Raw genomic sequence first — 20,904 nt, 5'->3', positions numbered from 1 at the left:
GTTTAAATTATCTTTAGGTTTTAAAATCTAAGGCCCTAAGGAAAATAGAATTAGAACAAAGACTCATGAGGACAAGACACAGCATAGCATGATTTGGGAGGAGTGTTTTTTGTTGTACTTTAAAAGATAGTTATACTGAACATATGTCAGGCACAATTAATAAGATATTTGAATTATAGAAACAATGTTGGTCATAAAGAAAGACATGTCTGAATTCCATTGCTTCAATTGAGTTTAAGAGATACTTAAACTCCACCACAAATGACCTTCACTTCATACTAACAAAGAACTGGCCTGTATTAGTTAAGAAAAACACAGCATGCTCGGAGAAGGAGTAAAGAACACAAATGTAGATATATTACTATTTTCACTTGTAATTGACAACGGTGCACAGATCACAGGAGGAAGCTGTTTGTGCAGCTCTGCAAAAACTGTGATGCCTTACAGTAGTTCAGCTTTCGGATTCAGCTGTCAGAACCCAGGCATGCAGTACAGTGCAGTGGGAGACCAAGGGCACTAACAGTGGCCCCAGGGCCATTTCAACTCACTCTGCTTTCAAACAAGAGTACTCACATATGTAGGGGGATACAGTATGGGTAAATGAAGATGGTATAGAATGTAATCTTATCCCCTAAAGAGTTGCAGCTGTGCCAATTATTAAGGAAGAGGAGCAGGCCTGATTTTAATAGGCCACACCTGTAGCCAATCAGAAGAGTGTTATAAAAGAGTGGATTGGTTGGTTAAGGGGAACTGGAGTCAGTTGGTTACTGTGAGGATAAGGAAGAGTGAGTGCCTAGAGGAGCTGCCTACAAGAAACATCAAGGACGTATGAAACTCTACCAATATGGAACTTTGTAATGTACTGATAATGGAACTCTTGCAATATATGGACAACACACATAACCTGTGCTATTACACAAATAAACATTTCTATTTCTTTTATGAAAAGTAATCAGTTCCACTGCTTTGAACTAGGTCATCCAGGCTGTCTCATTTTTAGTCGAGTGCCTTGCAAAGAACTATTACTGCATCATTTTAAAAGATAACTTTAGGACTGATCCCACACATTAGGAAAACGTTCCCACTTGAGTAGCTAAAAACTGCTAAAATTTCCTCAAATTAATTTTATATCTTTATTTTGTATGTCTAAAGGTTGATTATTTCTCATGCATTTTATTCCACTGACTCCTAAATAGGAACTGAGCTAGTAATGTTAGTATTACTACCAGAGAAAAAAAGTACAGCTCTTAAGGAAGACAAGGTATAATATTTCCTTTGTTAATGCAATTCGTTTCCTTTACACTTCCTTTTTTAAAGAAAAGCATAAGAAAATGAAACAAAAAAAAAAACAAGAACAGCACTGTAGCACTGAATAAAAGTAGGAATATTTTCACACACACAGCCATACTCTGTGCCACAAGCGCCACTAAACAACAGCACGGCTCTCACTAACCCCCTGTACATGAGAACATTTAAACAGCACTACTGTTAAGCAGTAATGTCAGAATATTTCCTTAGAAGCTGAAAACTTATATAATCAGATATTGCCTCAAATGTTTGTTACATTTTGTACTCCTATTTTAAAAACAAGCTTTCCAAACTGCCCAAGACACTATCATACTAAAAGATACAGTAATGTTTTAGCTTAATGAAAAGAGCAAATTATTTCCATTTGTATTTCTCAATACATAATTCATTTTTAGCTCAGCTAACACATAAGTCTTTTTTCAGATCCTGCAAAAACATGAACAAAAACAACAGCTTTTGTTTCATACCATTAGTTTCTGCAAACTTCTGTATATCAGCCAGAGTTTTCAATTCTTTCCTTGGGCAAGCTGATACACACAAGGCAATAGATTTAATCTTCTGATGTACTAGATCAATGTTGCATGGATCCAAGAAGAATACGTACCTATGGAAGGAAAAAAGGTAAATTACTTCTATTTCAATTAACAATTACACTGAACAAAATTTCAAACTATGGGATTCAGTCAAGATGGAGTGATTCAGTAGCCTACCCAGAAATATAGGAAATTTGATATTATTGTAATTGTGTGGATCAAAAGAATTTATGTACTCAACATATGCACAACAAATGTATTGGTATTTATGTACCTCTGGATCATAGAAAAAGGATATTTAACTCTACCTGATTCAAGTCCATTCAAATGGTGCTACTCACAAAAACAGTAGTACTCCTACCATGCCTCTTCACAGATATGAGTCCAAACATTCATAACCCTTTACTCCAACCTTAAACTTGACTTAGAGAATTCCAAATTTTTTCCAAAAAGAATCAACAAACTAAATACAGTCACTCTTATTCTGCAAAAAGAAAAGGTCCATGGCTGTATTAATGAATACACATAATACCAGTAATTAAGAACAACTTTTTAGTATAGATTGATTTTTCCATGTCATGACTGAATTAATTACTTTGATATTTACTTAGTAATAAACTGTCTTCAGATATTTTAAGTAGAATTATCTAATGCTCAAGTGCAGTATTTTAAAGATATTCTACTTGCTAACTTTTCACAATGAATGTAATTTAAAAATCTAATGCATGAAGTACATATTATAGATTCTTAACTAACATCTCCTGGCTATGTATCTTTTATGACAAACATTAACCCTATAGAATTTCCAGTGATGGTATAGTAGAGATGCTTTGAAAGTTGAACAAATCTTAAATCCCTAAAATTCTGGTGATGGACTATGCATTGAAATATTCTCTTCATATTACCTAATATCATATGAAAACACCTGAAATCTGCCATATAAAATGCCATTTCTACTTTTGTAGTCCTCCTGATGGGAATTCATTCTGCAGCCAGTAAAAATCCCTTTTGCTCCTAGAAAGCATTTAGGTCCTCCCTGAACACCTTCAGTCTATATGCTAATTGCTGTCTACTGTTCTATTACCCACTGTCAGTGTACAAGAATGATTACTACGTAGTACAATCTTCCTTAGAAGTCCATCAAAACTCATGTTGTCTAAATCAACTGTAACATAGTAATAGATTATTTGCATTCTTAAAACACGAAAGTATTTTTTGTCAATATCTTGGTGAAATCCTCCATCCCTATTTCTTTTCTACTTATTACACAGTACACATCTTGGGACTTCAAATACAGACCACTGAAGTCTGAGAAACAAGTGTAAACATGAAAATTCTGTCATGCAAACACAGTAAAAATAACTGCATGCCAGCAAGAAGCCACAGTTTTCTCTTAACTTCAAGGAAAATACTCTTAAGTTGATACCAGGACATAAAATAGCTGTTTTAACTGACGTTCCTCCTGTTGTTATCCCATACAATAAGGGTATGTGGCAGGAGAGTGTCTACTTCTTTGGGGGTATTTGGTCAAAGGAGCTACGAAGCTGAACCTACAGAGTTAAACTTGACTGATATGGCAAGGGAGGCTAGGATGGGAACAAATCTGGTCAGTCTCACTAAGTGGTAAGGACATGTGGATTATGAAAATGGTGATTTTTCAGTTGACTTTCTGGCTAAGGACTTTGCCAAATTGAGAAAAGGAAAAGGAGGGAGACAATCAGACAGAAAACTTATCCACTTAATGTTAGTAAAAACAATAATCAGAAAGAAACCCTGACAATGACAGTGATTGATGGGCTATCAAGAAACTGCAGACAGGGACTTTGCGATTGATAGGGATGCAAACTCATAAGTACAAAATGTAGGAAGGGTCAGTGGGACCCTGCTAGCAGCAAAGGGAACATGCACAGGACAGGGTAGCAGACACAGGGGTGTAAAAGGGAACAGCTACATGCAAGTTGATGTTGGTCAGTACATTATCTAACCTCAGCACCTGATTACTGCAGTCTATCTTGCCCTATTACTAAAGCTTTCAACCTTCTCTCTGCATAATTCCAGTCTCTATACAATGTGCATGAATGCTGCAAGTCCTGCAGGGATTAAGCGACAGCTACTGGGGGGACTGACATGGGTATGAGGGCTTTGGTCCCAGCAGCAGGAATCAGACCAGGTGTTTGGGTGCCACAGCAATGTGGTTTTAGCTACCGAAGTGAGTGGGGTCTCAGTGCCAGTGGCAGGGAGGGGTCTTGGCAATGAGCTGCTGGGGTGGGAACAATGTGTGCCTACAAAAAAAGCAGCTACGGAGGTGACAGACTCAGCATAGGTGGTCACTGCCCTTGTGATGGGGCTGAGCATCTGTACCTTCTCCAGAATGATTTATTCAAATTATAGAAGCATAGAAAATCCTGAGTTGGAAGGGACCCACAAGGATCACTGAGTCCAGCTTCTGGTATAAGTCACTAGCAAACTCCAAGCCATATGAGATGGCGAGTAGGGAGCTCTAGGTGAGAAGTGTTGGGTGGGCAGAGGGTCTGTGGTGTTATTTGGGGGAAACTGTGGGTCTGGGGTGCTTGTGGAATGAGTGTGTGAGTGTTAGGTACTTAGCACCAAACTGGATCAGCTGCTGAGAAGGGGGAACCCATAAGGTGGATAAGGAACTCTGCTAGTACTTGGAGAATCTGCAAGGTATCTGAGCTTGTGAACCTGGAAAGTGCCATGTGGGTGCCTAGTGACCCTCTGCACTAGTGACATTCTGCTGCTGTCAGTCTTCCTTCTTTCATCACTAGGAGGAGGAGGGGACATGATTGGCTCTGCTTATGAGTACCACTGTTGAAGGCAGCACCTTGTCACTGCCAGTCTGTGTAACCAGCTATGTCAACGTCCCATATGTTACTTTCCATCCACATCCCTCAGCCTCTGATCCCAGCCAGAGACTCTGGGCTCTGGGAGCTGTAGAACTGGACTCCAATTCCTGGACAAGAGGGTCCTCTGAATTTCCCCAAGGAAACCAAATCAGGAATGTCACTATTAGCAAGATAGAACTCATCCCACCTTGTGGTGGTTTGACAGGAAATGTGTTTTTTGGGATGCTGTGTTTTTGGCCAATGGATATTCAGACTTTAATATTGGCATTTAACCTGGCCATTGGGACATGGATCCGCCTCTGAGAACACGGGGTTAAAAGCAGAGCTCTCCCCTGGGAGGGTCCTCTTGGGTTTCCGGCGGGAAAGAGTTCGGGTCTCTGCCCCGGCCCAGCTGCTGGCTGGGCAGGGGGAGGGGAAAAGCCATGTGGCCGGGAGAGGTAGGCCTGAGCCCGGGGGTGGAAGGGTGGAACAGAGAGAGAGAGAGAGAGAGACACCGGGAGCTATCGGGCAGCCCCCCCTGAGAGACACAGAGAGAGAGAAAGAAAGAGAGCCGCTGCCTGGGACTGTAACCTTGAAACTTGATAAACATGGGCCTGTGCCGGCAGCAGGGCTGGGAAGGAGAATCATAAGAAGCTCAGAGAGGAGATTAAAGAAGACCTTCTCCAAATCTCGGCAGTACAGATCAGAGGTTCTGGTATCCAAGGCAGATGTTCCCCAGATGGCCAGAGAAGGTACACCCCACGAACAGAGCTGTGGTTCTACCTGCGTGACTGTGGAGAAAATATGAGGAGGTGGGATGGAAAACCTACTGCTGTTCTGGCACGACGGGTGTGTGAATTGAAGGAAGCCACCAGGAAGAAAGCAGCTCCAGTTGCCCGTAGCCGAACTGCCAGGTATGATGCTGATGATGCCATGTCTGATCCCCTTGAAGGAACATCCAAGACATATGCCCAGGGAAAGAAGGATAACCAGGCTTAGAGGGGCCCTGCCTCTAGCCAGGTAGAGGCCAGGGAAAATCGTGTTTTCTGGTCTGTGTGGATTCGTTGGCCTGGCACATCGGAACCACAAGAGTATAAAGCTTTGGTTGATACTGGCGCGCAATGTACATTAATTCCGTCGAGACATGTGGGGACAGAGTCTGTTTCTATTGCTGGTGTGACAGGGGGATCCCAGGATTTCACTTTGGTGGAAGCTGATGTGAGCCTCACTGGGAATGAGTGGAAGAAACATCCTATTGTGACTGGCCCAGAGGCCCCATGTATTTTGGGCATAGACTACCTTTGAAGTGGGTATTTCAAAGACCCAAAAGGACTCAAGTGGGCATTTGGGATAGCTGCTGTAGAGACAGAGGGCATCCAGCAATTGAACACCTTGCCTGGGCTGTCTTAGAATCCATCTGCAGTAGGACGCCTGACGGGAGAAGAGCAATGGGTGCCAATTGCCACTTCCATAGTGCATCGACGACAGTATAGAACCACTCGAGATGCTGTGATCCCCATCCATAAGATGATCCGTGAGCTGGAGAGCCAAGGGGTGGTCAGCAAGACCCCCTCACCCTTCAACAGCCCCATTTGGCCTGTGTGAAAATCTGAAGGAGAATGGAGATTGACTGTGGACTACCGTGCATTGAATGAGGTGACTCCACCACTGAGTGCTGCTGTGCCAGACATATTAGAGCTCCAGTACGAGCTTGAGTCCAAGGCAGCGAGGTGGTATGCCACTATAGACATTGCCAATGCATTTTTCTCCATTCCTCTGGCAGCAGAATGCAGGCCTCAGTTTGCTTTCACGTGGAGGGGAGTGCAGTATACCTGCAACCGACTGCCCCAGGGGTGGAAGCACAGTCCTACCATCTGCCATGGACTGATCCAGACTGCACTAGAAAGGGGTGAGGCTCCAGAACATCTGCAATATATTGATGACATCATTGTGTGGGGGAACACAGCTGTGGAAGTGTTTGAGAAAGGAAAGGAAATCATCCAAATCCTCCTGGGAGCTGGTTTCGCCATTAAAAAGAGCAAAGTAAAGGGACCAGCTCGTGAGATTCAGTTCCTGGGAGTGAAGTGGCAAGATGGACGGTGTCAGATTCCTACAGACGTCATCAACAAGATCACAGCAATGTCTCCACCCACCAATAAGAAAGAGACACAAGCTTTCCTAGGTGCCATAGGCTTTTGGAGGATGCACATTCCTGAGTACAGTCAGATCATGAGCCCTCTTTACCTGGTCACCCGCAAGAAGAACACTTTCCACTGGGGCCCTGAGCAGCAACAGGCCTTTGTCCAGATCAAGCAGGAGATCGCTCATGCAGTAGCTCTTGGCCCAGTTAGGACGGGACCAGATGTGAAGAACATGCTCTACTCTGCAGCTGGGAACAATGGCTTGTCCTGGAGCCTTTGGCAGAAGGTGCCTGGGGAGACTCGGGGTCGACCACTGAGATTTTGGAGTCGAGGCTACAGAGGCTCTGAGGCCAACTACACTCCCACAGAGAAGGAAATCTTGGCTGCCTATGAAGGAGTCCAAGCCGCCTCAGAGGTGATTGGTACAGAAGCGCAACTCCTTCTGGCACCCCGACTACCGGTGCTGGGGTGGATGTTCAAAGGCAAGGTTCCTTCCACTCACCATGCCACCAGTGCCACACAGAGCAAGTGGATTGCTCTTATCACTCAGCGCGCCCATATAGGTAAATTGAATCGCCCTGGGATTTTGAAGGTAATTACAAATTGGCCCGAAGGTGAGAATTTTGGTGTCACAGATGAAGAACAAGAACCAGTGACACGGGCTGAAGAGGCTCCTCCATATAACCAACTGCCCCCAGAGGAAACACGCTATGCTCTTTTCACTGATGGTTCCTGTTGCATCTTAGGGATGAACCGGAAGTGGAAAGCAGCCATATGGAGCCCCACACGACAGGTTGCACAAGCTACTGAAGGAGAAGGTGGATCAAGTCAACTTGCGGAACTCAAAGCCGTTCAACTGGCCCTGGACATTGCAGAAAGAGAGAAATGGCCAAAGCTCTACCTCTACACTGATTCATGGATGGTAGCCAATGCTCTGTGGGGATGACTGGAGAGGTGGAAGAAGGCTAACTGGCAGCGTAGAGGAAAACCAATTTGGGCTGCTGATGAGTGGAAAGATATTGCTACCAGGGTAGGGAGGCTACCTGTGAAAGTCTGCCATGTAGATGCCCATGTCCCCAAGAGTAGAGCCAATGAGGAGCACCAAAACAATGAGCAGGTAGACCAGGCAGCAAAGATAGGGGTGTCAAAGATAGACCTAGATTGGGAACACAAGGGAGAGTTATTCCTAGCTCGATGGGCCCATGATGCCTCAGGCCATCAGGGCAGAGATGCCACCTATAAGTGGGCAAGAGACCGAGGGGTGGATTTAACCATGGACAGTATTTCACAGGTTATCCATGACTGTGAGACGTGTGCTGCCATCAAGCAAGCTAAGGGAGTGAAGCCCCTATGGTACGGTGGGCGATGGTCCAAGTACAAGTATGGGGAGGCCTGGCAGATTGACTACATCCCACTGGCCCAGACACGCCAGGGCAAGCGCTACGTGCTGACCATGGTGGAAGCCACCACTGGATGGTTGGAAACCTACCCTGTGTCTCATATTACTGCCCAGAACACCATCCTGGGCCTGGAAAAGCAAATCCTGTGGAGACATGGTACCCCTGAGAGGATTGAGTCAGACAATGGGACTCATTTCAAGAACAGCCTAATCAGCACCTGGGCTAGCGAACATGGCATTGAGTGGGTGTACCATATCCCCTACCATGCACCAGCTGCAGGCAAAGTGGAGAGGTACAATGGACTACTAAAAACCCAGCTAAAAGCTTTGGGTGGGGGATCTTTCAAAAATTAGGAGCAGCATTTAGCAAAGGCCACCTGGTTAGTTAACACCCGAGGTTCCACCAATTGAGCAGGTCCTGCCCAGTCTGAGTCCCTGAATGTAATAGATGGAAATAAAGTCCCAGTGGTACATGTCAGAGGTTTGTTAGGGAAGACTGTGTGGGTCAATTCTGCCTTGAGTAGAGACAAACCCATTCATGGGGTTGTCTTTGCTCAGGGACCAGGTTGCACATGGTGGATAATGCAAAGAGATGGAACAACACGATGTGTACCACAGGGAGATCTAATTGTGGGGTGAGAATGATATGCAATATCACTGTTTGTTGGATGTTACTGCCATTGACTGTACATTAAACCATACAGACATGAGATAGAAGGAAATGTGTAAGTGTTGAAGGTCTGGGCAAGTGGGAGATGGAGAAGGAGATGTTCAAGTGTCGAAGGTCTGAGCAAGTGATAGATGGAGCTTTGAGTGAGTAAAGTGAAAGGGGTGAAATCCTGCCACTCTGTAGTATAGGGCCTGGATTCAGTGGTCCAGTGTGGGGATGTGATAAGGGCATGATGGGTATTGCTTGTAAATTTTGGGGGAGCAGATGGAAATTTTGTGTGAATAAATGCATGATGTGTGGTAGTATGTTGATGATATGGGGATAAGGGGTGGAATGTCCTAGGGTGACGTTATGATGCTTGTATCCCCATTCATGTGTTCTGTTAATGTTGGATATTATGTTCTGTACCTTTAAGACCGGCTCTGAAGAGGGAAAGTTTTGTTTTGGTTTTCTTATCAGCCTGGCGGGACACAGAGACTGCAGCTTTTGCTTTTGCTGCTTTTGCTTTTTGTTTTTGCTCTCTCGCTCTTGCTTGCTTCGCTTCTGCTTGCTTTTGCTCTTTAGCTAGTTCAGCTAAACTGTCCAATTTCTTCCTGGATGGTTTCTCCTTTCCTTTTTCTGATCATTTCGAACCTGCTCCGGACTGGGACCTGAGAAACACCAAGATCCTGCACCTTGTGGCCTGCAGCAGCAGCCCCAGCGCCGGAGGGACTGAGAACAGAGTGACCACCCCCAGAGAGACTTTCCGAATTTGTCATCTCTTTTCAGAGTGTTGCCATCCAGTATTGTTCATTTTGTGTGCTGGGGGGTGCTGTGCCTGTTAAATAAACAGGTTCTTTCCACTCCTCTCCGAGAAATCCTTCCCGAACCGGTTGGGGGGAGGGGCTGTGTGGGTTTGCTTACTGGAGGAGCCCTAATTTGGAAATTCTCCTCCAAATTTGCCCTAAACCTCGACACGCCTCTACTGTGATTTCAATTCAAGGGTCAAGCTATCATTTTAATCCCCAGAATATTTGGTAAAATAAATGCTACAATTCTAACTCAAACTTGGAAGTTTAGAAATACAATGCAATTACAGCATCCTATACATCCTATGTGGGCATAGCCTTAAACAGCACATGAAATTCAAACACTGCATTGTATGGTACACAGAAAAGAGCTGCACAGAAAACTCCAGGCTATCAAATCTGCGGTCTTGGAAAACACAAGTAAGATAAGAAAGATTAGTTTTACTAAAACAAGAACCAAAATTTGAGGAACCAACATTACAGAAGAAAAGTTAATTTTTTTTGTTTATAAAGCTTACACGTAGAAGATAAGTGATTTTACTGCAGAAAATTTCATACTGTGTAACCACAGGACAGGTTTTGTTTCCCTCTAGAAGAATGTCATTACATGCTTTGTGTTGCAATTTCAGTTATTTACAATCAGCAATACACTGGTTTTCTAATAAGGAAATAACACATCAGCAATACAAAGGCAGACGTAAACAAAGTAATCATATTGTTAGAGATGCTTCAACACTGCAAATGAAAATATGTTTGCTGTTTGAAAATCAATATAGTAGACTTACAACAAAGGTATGTTTATGCATCTTTATGAAGTATCAGCCCTGTAGAGAAGGACTTGGAAGTAGCGGTGCATGAAAAATTGGACAAGACCTGGCAATGTACACCTGCAACCCAGAAAGCTAACTGTATCCAGGGCTTCATAAAAAGAAGCATGACTGGCAAGGCAAGTTTTACTCTGCCCTCAGGGGGGCCCCCAGCTGCACCCAGCTCTGGGATGCCCAGAAGAAAGTACAGGAAAGACATGAACAGTGCAGAGGAGACCCATGAAAATGATGAGAGGGCTGGAGCATATGAAGATGTGCTAAGAGAGTTGGAGCTGTTCATGTGGGAACAGAGATGACTGTGGAGACAACTTTTGGCAGCTTTCCAGTACTTATAGGGGGCTTCTGTAAAATACAAATTGACTTTTCACACAAGCAAATAGTGAAAGGACAAGGGGGAGTGGCTTTAGAGTAAAACAAGGCAGAATTAGAATGATAGAATAATTTTTGCTGAGAAAGACCCTTCACATCCTCTACTCTAACAGTAAATGCACTGCCAAGTCCACCACTAAATGACGCCCCTAAGCGCCAAATCTACACATCTTCTAAATACCTCCAGGAATGGTGACTTAACCATGTACCCAGGCTTGATAACCTTTCTGGCAAAAAAAATTTGTCATAATGTCCAATCTAAACCTCCCTTTGCACAGTGTGAGACCATTTCCTCTCATCCTGTCACTTGTTACCTGGGAGGGGAGATGATTGATTCCTCCATCCTTTCAGGTAGCTGTAGAGCAATATGGTGAAATTGAGAGCTAGTAATCTGAGCATTAGTAACACTTAGACAAAGCTAGCATCTTAAATATTACCTAAAAATTAACAACTAGAGTGTACAGCCTGGAGCATGTTATAGGAACTGTAATGAACATAGTGCAACATGGAGTACAGAACCAAGCAAAACCCCCCAGAAAAACAGCCAAAGAGGATATGAAGATGACTACATGGAAACCACTTGGTAACATAACAGCAAACCAATGAAAAGCAAGACCACTCCAGGCCCTGTGGAGTGCACATATTAATAATTCCCCAGGTATTTCTTTGTTCAGGCCCTCTTTTTTCAAGGCACATAGACTGAGCTACCAGATATCATAATTGATCTGTGTCATCTAATGGAGATAAGAGTCCAGTGTCAAAAATTTCTTCATCAGTAGGGCATATACAGTTTCAGTCAATCAAATTCTCTGTGTACATGCTGCAAACCATCCTGAAAACCTGGGTTTTCCCATTACTTAAAGTTCAAGCATTTCCTGGGGTCAAATGCATGTTCTCAGGCAGAATGCCACCCTAACTATTCTTCACAGCATCATAGGCACATCTCCTAGTACTTGAGTAGACAGCATAAACTGAATTCTGTCCAAATAACAACATACTGGTGATCAAAAACCAGACTGAACTAGCATTTCAGAGACTTGCATTTGGCTGCTGTGATTATCATTTATTTGCAAATAAAAGGTCATTTTTTTAACCCTTTGTAACTACCAGAACTTGTAAAGCAAGGAGCTTACTTGAAGCAAATAGGTTTCATTAGAATTCACTGCCAGTTCTGGAATATTGTCTTATGTCTGACTGTAGAAGACAGACTATTAAAGTGTGTTGTGGTTACTTTATAAAAATAAAAGGATGCCTGATCCACTCTTTGTTCACAAGACCAGGCTGTAAAATCCTCCTTCCCAATACTTCATCTCACTGGTTTCAGCATATCTGATGTACACAGACCAAATCACATCCCTGTGAGAACTCTGCTTTTTACCCTTACCACCCTGATTTCCATATCCACACAGACCACTTCAATTTCACTTCCATGACAGTGCCTATGGGTTGCTGTCATATATAAGGAAGAAAATGTTACTTTTACAGATGATTTAGCTTTTCAGCCCTTGGACTAGGAAATGAAAATGGAATTACCCTGCAAGCAAAATGAAATGAGAGTAACTTCATGTTTCCAGAGCCCCATTTGTGGAGCTTTAAAGTCTTTTCTTTCTCTACACAAACTGAAATGTACAGGCAGGAAGAAGAGTTTATTTTTACCGTCTGTCTGCAAAGTGTTCCTATAAAAATAACATTAAATACTCCCATGAACTCCACCTCAGACACTGTAGGAACTCCATCTGCTAGAGACAGATGCAAAGCAGATAGCTTTTCTAATTTGCTTGGCAATTTTTCAGTAGAAACCATGAGGTGTGAGGGAAGGAAGGATCACTCACTTATATAAGAACCAATCGCTTCCAAAACTGGATACCTTGGACTATACCAGGCACTTCATGTGAACAGTTAAAGAGTAATCTGCCTTAGAGGGTTTTCTCTTAACCATATAGAGAGGACTATAACTCATATGTGTGTATCTATTAATTTGTTTAGTTCATGCCTCAAGCCATAACATCCTTGTTAGAAAAGCATAATTCTTTTGAACCTCATTAAGATGTCTTGACAAACAAGAGGCTCTGTCAATTAGCTGTGTTTAAAACTGTCTCTCTTTTTATCTACTGCCTTTTGAGCTTGCATTTACAAGAGGAATTTACTTTGTGGTAGATGTTTTCCCACATGATGGTCTGACCTATGTCACATGTAGAAGACTATCACAATATTAACTATTACATTTCAATAAGGTGTCTGAAATTCTCTACCTTCACATGAACTCAGATACCATTTCCTTCTAAGGGTAAACTTAAAATTATTCTCTTAAAATTTGCATTTTTTCTCAGAACACCAGAATCACAATTTTATACTGTATACGCATGGGTTTAGAAAAGGCTAAAATGTTTCTGCAAAAAATAGGAAAATTTTGCTGCACAAGCTTTAAGCCTTTCAATCTTCTTGAAAGATCAGATTAGCGTAAGAAATTATTTTTCTGACAAAATATATCAGTAAAAAGTTCCAGACATTTTATTTATCTCAAATCTTTCTGAAAACCACCAATTATCTATCTACATTAAATCTTAAATGAGATACTTAGAAATCTTTAGAATAGTAACTCAAAATAAGAAGATCTCAGGAAAGCATGCTTCCAAAACAACTTAGGAAAATTATCAAAATTCTGTTAGTCTGAAAGTGTGTAGCAAGAGGCTATCATACTCAAAAATCAGTAACTTTTTAGCTCCTTGAAGTAATTGGTGGTGAAAAAACCACTTTTTTTAATGTAAGTGAATATCACTGTACTAAGCTAAACAGTTTGCTTCCTTAAGTTTCCCAAGTTGCACAGAAGGACCCTGAGCTTATCTGACTAACAAGACAGACCTCAACAGACATTCACAGGTATTCAACCTGTCAGTGAAGAATTCTCACCACTGCTCCAGTACTACTACTGCAGTGTGATGTCTTCCTGGACAACAGATAGGAAGTACCTGAACTTTGAGTGACACTGCTTAATCAAAGCTGTGCACACCTCTCAAGTTTTGTGCATTTTCTCCACAAGTCACATATATACATTATGCCTACAGTTCAAATTTCTAAGTCTTATTCTAATGTGCCAGATGTATCTCATCTCCCCTTACATGTCATGGCAGAAATCAAACATACAACATCAAAAGTAAACATTGATATCAAAGCCTGCTCCCAAATCTGAGACTACTTGTCATATTTAAAACCCTAACAAACAAGGCTTTTCATCAGCCTAGTACAACACCCTACATGAAATGGATACTGAGAAAAAGTAATTTCTCAATGTCTTAGCTGTATTCATACTGCATATCTGCCAACATACAGTCTAATGTTGCTTGTTGTTACAAAAGATTGCTGTCCTCTAAGTGAGAAAAGTGTCAAAGGACAAGTAGAAATGAGTTAACATATCACTTTTCCCACCTTATTTAAAATCACTTTCAAAGAAAGAAACAGTTTTTGCATTCTCTAAACCAGGAAAGGCAAAACCTATCACATACTTACTTCTTGTGTGTGAGGTCCAGACCACTGTTGACTATTCCCTCCACCTTGACATTTTTCTGTCCACAAATATTTCCATAACTGTCATATCCTGAAAGCAGTCTTGCAGCTGCTCCTGTAGCTATTGAAAAGCCACAGATAAAACCCTGGAAGAATACAAAAACCCCACAGTTTAGCAATACTCTGTTTGAAAGATGGGAAAAGTCAGTTTTATTCATTTATTTCCAAGCAGAGGAATTTCTAAAAATTTCTTAGAATTTCTAAAAATTCTTTCAGACTGGAAAGGGAAAGACAAGGACTATCAGAGAGAACTTTTGTGCAATAATAAAACTGAATGCAAGTTAAAAGGGGATTCAGACATCTAATACTGGATATTATACCAGCAGAGTTAAGACTCCTGTATGTTGTTTATTTGAAAGTCATACTGTCAGCAAGGGCATGAAGCAGAAGGGAGAAGTCAGCAAGTGTGCAAAGGCTGGCAGTGAAGGAGAGCTACAAGCAGAGATGGAGTTGTGACAGATTGCTAAGCATCTTGGACAATTCCACACAATCCAGATTTTCTTGCTTTCCAGATTTTTTTTCTTTCCTTCAAATTAAGTACTTTCAAAGATGAGCTAAAATGATGAGGCCTATCTAACACAAGTTTCTTTTAGGGAAATCCTCTTAAAGCAAGTGACCAGGTCAAGGCCATGATGGTTCCAGACACTGGTTTTAAATGCAGGAAAGAAACAGATGCAAAGCAAGATGGTTCAGACCACCCAAGTAGTGTGGAAAATATCCTATGTAGGCAGGTCTTGCTGTGAACTTTCAGAGATATTTCACAAGCAAAACCAAGGCAATGATTGTGCAAACAAGAGACTAGCCCAAAAGCTTCATTAGCAAACCACTGATAGGGAGAAATGAACCATCAGCTCATTCCACTACCACCAATGAGCTGATTTTACGTGTGAGACAGGCTAAGATTTGAGAAGTGGATAAACAGCTGAGATAAGAGCATAGAGCAACAGATGGCAGTGGCAGGATCAGATGAAATGATGACAACGGGTAATGACGTTGGCATGGAACAGTGAAAATGTGGGTGGTTCACCCTGCAAGTGAAGTCTTCTAGAATGGTAACTATGTGAACCAGTCGGATGATTGCTCTGTATACTACATTACTTAGAAAGGAAAATTTGGGACAGTCGTGCACAGAAAACTAATTTATAGTTGGAGGAACAGTTCACATTCAGTTCCCCGAATAATCGGGGAACGTGAAAAAAACCAGAAAAAAAAAAACCAATTGCAAAAGAGAGCTACATGTTTCAGGAAGCGCTGTGCTTTTTGCAATTTTAAGATATTCACATTACAGTGACAACATAATTGATATGATTTTAAATAATCATTGTAATTTTTACATTTGAAGCCCAACCATTAAAAAACACCCTGGGGAAACTAGAAGAAATTTTTCAGTGTAATTATTCCTAACACCAGAGACCAAGGGAGAGGAGAGAAGAAAGCTGAGAGTACATTAAGTCCCAAACCCCCCTAAGGACACCTGCTTGCAACACAGTAGTACAAGATAGCAATGGATATTCTCTATTTAAGAAGAGTAGCAAACATGGGTCCATGAAACAAAACAAGATGGAAAGAAGTGTATTTCTACATTAATCTGCAGGTTTTGGAGGTTTAGTCTTTTAATAAAAAGTGTAGAGTTTTGTGAAACTGACTTGAAAAAGTAGATGGCTTCATCACAGAGTACAGAACTGTTAAAACTTTGAAAGAAAGATCTTATCGCTAGTAATATGGTTTTTAACAATAGCTGCTTCTACTAAGTATACAATAAAAATAAATAAATTAACAAATAAACAAAATCTCAGCTCACTCTTTGACAGTCAGAATTTTTGTTTCTCACAAAAAAGTTCACCGTGATTCACAGAATTGCTTACAGACACCTAGCTATCATTTCTGGGACATGCATAAGGAACATGAGTCAAGTGATAATTCATCTTGCTGAAAAATTACTTACCACTGAGACTGCAGTTTCAGGGGAAAAGAAGCTGGAGTAAGAATTGGCACCAACAATAAATTATGGATCCCTACCAAAGGCCTTTGATAGGTACATGCTACCCATTTCTGTTCTACAGTTGATGGTTCCCATGCAAACATATCCTGATCTTTGCCAGTCATTAAGTTATGACAGGTTTTAAAATTCCTTTCTTATGAACGCAAACTCTTTAGCCATATAACATTTACAAAATCCTCTGAGTTTTACTCACCATTCCTATGCAGAAGAGGATGAATAAGAGCAGCCATGGTACATCTGTGCAGCTGTGGTCTTCCAAAGGCTTCCACTCTCGCTTGGAACTCTTGTGTGAGAAGAGAGAGATGAAGTTAACAACATTTTGTCTGCTCATAATAGAAAAAGGCAGAAAATTATTCTACAGGTAATTTTCCTACAGTAGGAGCCATCTTTAAATGCCAAGATAGTTGAAGAAGCTTGAAAGAAGAAATTAAAAGACTTGAAGAGTAAAGCTCATGTAAGATTCCAAAAGAAGTGCCTCCACAGGAGCTAGATCACCAAATAATTATTTACCCAGAAAATAGTTAATTTATCCAGAAATTTACAAATATTTATCCACAAAACAGGTTATTTTCATCTATCTTTTTATTAACAGAAAACAGAAATCAATGGCATGAAATGGAAAATATCTCCTATTGCAGTCTTCCACAGCTACCTTTCAGTAATCTGATTTCCAGGAAGGATTAAACTTTTTCAAATACTATTGGCAGGCTGAACAAGAACTATGCATGTAGAAAGGAGGCAATAAATTGCTGTTTAAGGAACAGTTTTCTACCTGCCATAAGGCAGCTGAGCTTAACACTTCAGAGAAGAAATCCTTCATCTGTATTGCTATGGTGCCAGAAAGAAAATTTGTATAATTAAAGGTTGGAATAGTCAATGATGGAAGTAATTGTAAGCAATTGAGATAGTTTGCTGCTCATGAGGTAAAAATTCTCAAGTATATATACATTGCAAAGATAATTAAGAGTCTTATAAACAGTCATTTAGGCAAAAAGGTTTCAGGAAAAGAATAAGCACTAGCTGGAATACAAAACTAACCAGCAAATCAGAATTTGTTATAACAAAAATACAGATTACAGCTACTTTTAAAAATAGTAACACAGTTACACAGACAAGCTTTCTCAAGAGATTCCCAAACACTGAATCTTCAGATATATTGACTGAGACCCAAGAACTGCAGACACTGTTTTAATCCCTGAGAAAGAAAAGGAGATTGATATAAAGAAACTACATACACAACTGTCCTCTGAAGAGACAGAGCAAATGTCATTAACTGTTGAAACTATGAATTTACTTTTTTCTCTTAAGACTCTGAAGCATGGAGGCCTGTGAGCTGACTGGGGAGAATGCAACAGCAATTTCCTGGAGAGATGCACCTTAGGCTCTGGGCACTCTTCACAGCTCAGGGTGAGGAAAGAAGTTTCCCCATGGTGCTCTGCAGCACGATGTTAATTTGTCCCAGTTCTGTCCTCCCCATTGGCCCATTGGCCTTCCCTACCCCTCTTACCCTTTTATGTTCATGTTCTCGTTAGTTCTCCCTTCCCTGACTTCCTTTTGGTTTATGCCTCTGCCTATCCACCCTGGCATTTCCTATTGGTCCCTTCCCTGGTGTACCACTCCTGAGCCCTCAGTTCATTGGATCCCACCTTGGGATCCCTGATGCTTTCCTCTGCCCCTTCTTTCCCTGTGTTTATATCCTAGACCCTCCTTTGTTCCCTGTCTTTGGCCCCTGGCTGCCTTCAGCATGGCCTGAAATAAAGCACATTGGAAGTCCATGCCTGGACCCTCCCGTGTCCTCACTGTTGAGTTGCTCTGTGTTTGTGTCTATGTGTCTGTCTGTGCTGGGGCTCCTGTGGCTCCTATCCGCTGGCACAAGACACTCTCAGGGAAGGTTGCGTCCACCACCACCACAGACCACAACACTGAATAATCTTCAAGATTTTGCCAACAAGGTAGCAAATGTCAGTACTGAATTAAAACAAAATGGCTGAATGAAATGTCAACAACTTTTACCTCCAGTGTGTATTCTGCATATTTTTAATTTAAAAAAAGAAAAGTAATAGCATGTAACTTACATGATATTAGCAAGGTGATTTTTTTGCTGTTCATGACTTTGGCTTTTTTGAATTCACAAGCACAAAGCAGCCTTTTCATGTACTACCACTAGAAACCCAAAAACTGGGTAAACAAATTAAATCCTGCATGCATCACACTTCAAAAAAATGGAGTTTTCTAAGTAGTCCAACTTTACATTAGGGAATTCCAAGCTAATTTTGCAATCTTTTATTAAGGAAGTTACAGTTACAGATGTGATGAATATAGTTTTACAGATGTGATAAATACTATTTTAATTCAAACTGCAAATTCACTGTAGGTCCTGAACAGTAAAACTTCTTTAGATTCTAGTTAATAACCAGACACTAGAGGTGCTAAAAGGTCATACTGGGTACTCTACAAACCACATTCAGCAAAACTAAATCTTCTGATCCTGGGAGTTCACACTTCTAACTAACACAGTCTTGGAACTTAACATTTACAACAAGATTGTGACATTTATATGTTGTTATAATTAGCATAATCATAATTGCATAAATATGCAAAGCTTCGTGCTTCCTGTTCGCAATTTCACTCCAAGAACTCTAGATTCTTTAGAAATTTATTTACAAACAGCAGAAGTAAATTTCAGCTACAGCTGCTGTCTTAAGAGCAAATTCCCCTTGGCAAAAAAGGGAGCAGCAAAATGCACTGCAGAGTGTGCTTTGATTTGTTTTGTTGGTTTGGGTTTTTTTTATCCTCTCTCTACCATCTGCATACAAAATCTTTTAATAGGATTTTTAAAAGCCTCTAGAATAGCTCTGGCAAGGATTTCGGTTGTCTGACTAGTCACAGTTACCATAAGTAATCCATTTTACTTACTAAGTGGACTGCAATTTATATGTCAAAAAGAAACTTGAAATGTCATAACGTACAACATAGTCAGAAAGTTATACAGATAAATGAATTCTCTGCTTATGGTTCTTACTCTGCTGAAAAAAACCAAAAACAACTTAAAAAAGAAAGCATTAACAAAACAAAATTTTAAAAAACCCAAAAAAACCAAACAAAAAAAATCACCAAAAAAAAAAAACCACCAAAAAAAAATTTAAAAAAGGAAGGTATTCTAAACAAAAAGTATCCTAGGAGGAAACTCAACAGGTACTAGATACTCACTAGCTAAAAATTTAACTACCTAGCGTGGTAACAAGGTATGAAATTTTCTATGTTTAAAGCAACACCTCTTTTCTGTAGCCCATGTAATCTTTCTTGTCCTCAGATCTCACTAAAACCCAAGCTAGCTACCATTATCTGTGTACTATTTTCCTCCCAGTTGCTTTCTTGTATTCTGGATTCCCAATGAATCCTGTTTCATAGCTTCACAGTCCTTTATCCTTATCTTTGATGTTGGTGTCTGCGTCTCTCCAGTGACTGCTCCCTGTCTACTCTACAACCTTAGGCATTTACTCAGACAGATTTTCACGCTTTGGCAACATAAATTGTTAATCTATGGTCAATATAACGTCTAACAAATGTTGTTTGTTATGCAACACGTAAACTATGCTTTGTATCCATTGTGACTGAAACGCCATAACATTTTAGTAGACATGCTCTGCCTGAAATCCTAAATCGGCACTTATACTCTTAGCTTTTCTTCCAGATTAGGAGCCTGCAATATTTGCTTATGCAAGGAAGCTAGAGAAAGAAAAATTGGAAATTCTTTGATTCATTTCAAGATTTCCCTTAAAACAGAGCTTTCATAATTTACAGTATGCTCTCTAAGGATATTCTCGCCATTAACAAAGCATGTAGTGTCATGAAAGCACAGAGAATCTGGAGCGCTATCAGTCAGAAGTGGAAGGCTGGCATATCAGTCTTTCTGTCCAAGACAAGCTTCCAGGTTGGGAACATTTCCTGCTCATAACAGCTTTTCTGTGCTGATTTTATCAATTCTTTACTCAAGAACACAAATAATTGTGTTCAGCAGTTTACATCTGTCCATTTTGCACAAGACTTAGCAAACTCAAAACGAAATCAAAACCCTCAGGTGCCACAATCTTACAATCATGTTTTAGTACTACACAGCTATAAAATTGGATGTCTACAATTAAGACTTCTCTTGCAGAAGAGGAAGTGGGAAGAATGTCAGGACATTAACTACTGGTTTTTCCTAGCTGAATTCAGAGCTACACATTCTCAGGACTAAAAGTACTTGCATGCAAATACAAAATAAAAAGAGGCTATTTTCTTGGTATTCATTGCATCCAATCACTCCAAAACAAAATCAGAAACCTCTCTTCCAGATTTCTTTCTTGCCTCCACTTACAAAATATACCTTTCCAGCACCAAAGAGTAGGTCTCCTCTGCACAATGGAATATATTTCTGTACAGGAATTGCCAGAACCAGCATAGTCAAAACCACTTTC

The 20,904-nt window shown here is 40.8% G+C and overlaps 1 protein-coding gene across 1 annotated transcript in view; it reads right to left on the bottom strand.

The window, feature by feature from the left end:
- Nucleotides 1-20,904, bottom strand: part of SLC44A1 (solute carrier family 44 member 1) — a 71,097-nt gene that overhangs the window by 36,934 nt on the left and 13,259 nt on the right. Inside the window, exons 2-4 of the mRNA XM_066569056.1 lie at nt 16,638-16,727; nt 14,386-14,528; nt 1,776-1,912 (exon numbers count right to left, since the gene is read on the bottom strand). Coding sequence (XP_066425153.1) covers nt 1,776-1,912; nt 14,386-14,528; nt 16,638-16,727 — 370 coding nt within the window. The remainder of the gene's footprint in view (nt 1-1,775; nt 1,913-14,385; nt 14,529-16,637; nt 16,728-20,904) is intronic.

This window comes from Molothrus aeneus, chromosome Z (assembly GCF_037042795.1).
Source record: "Molothrus aeneus isolate 106 chromosome Z, BPBGC_Maene_1.0, whole genome shotgun sequence".
Taxonomy (NCBI): Eukaryota; Metazoa; Chordata; class Aves; order Passeriformes; family Icteridae; genus Molothrus; species Molothrus aeneus.
The sequence above is the reverse complement of the archived record's forward strand: the minus strand, read 5'-3'. Positions and strand labels throughout refer to the sequence as shown.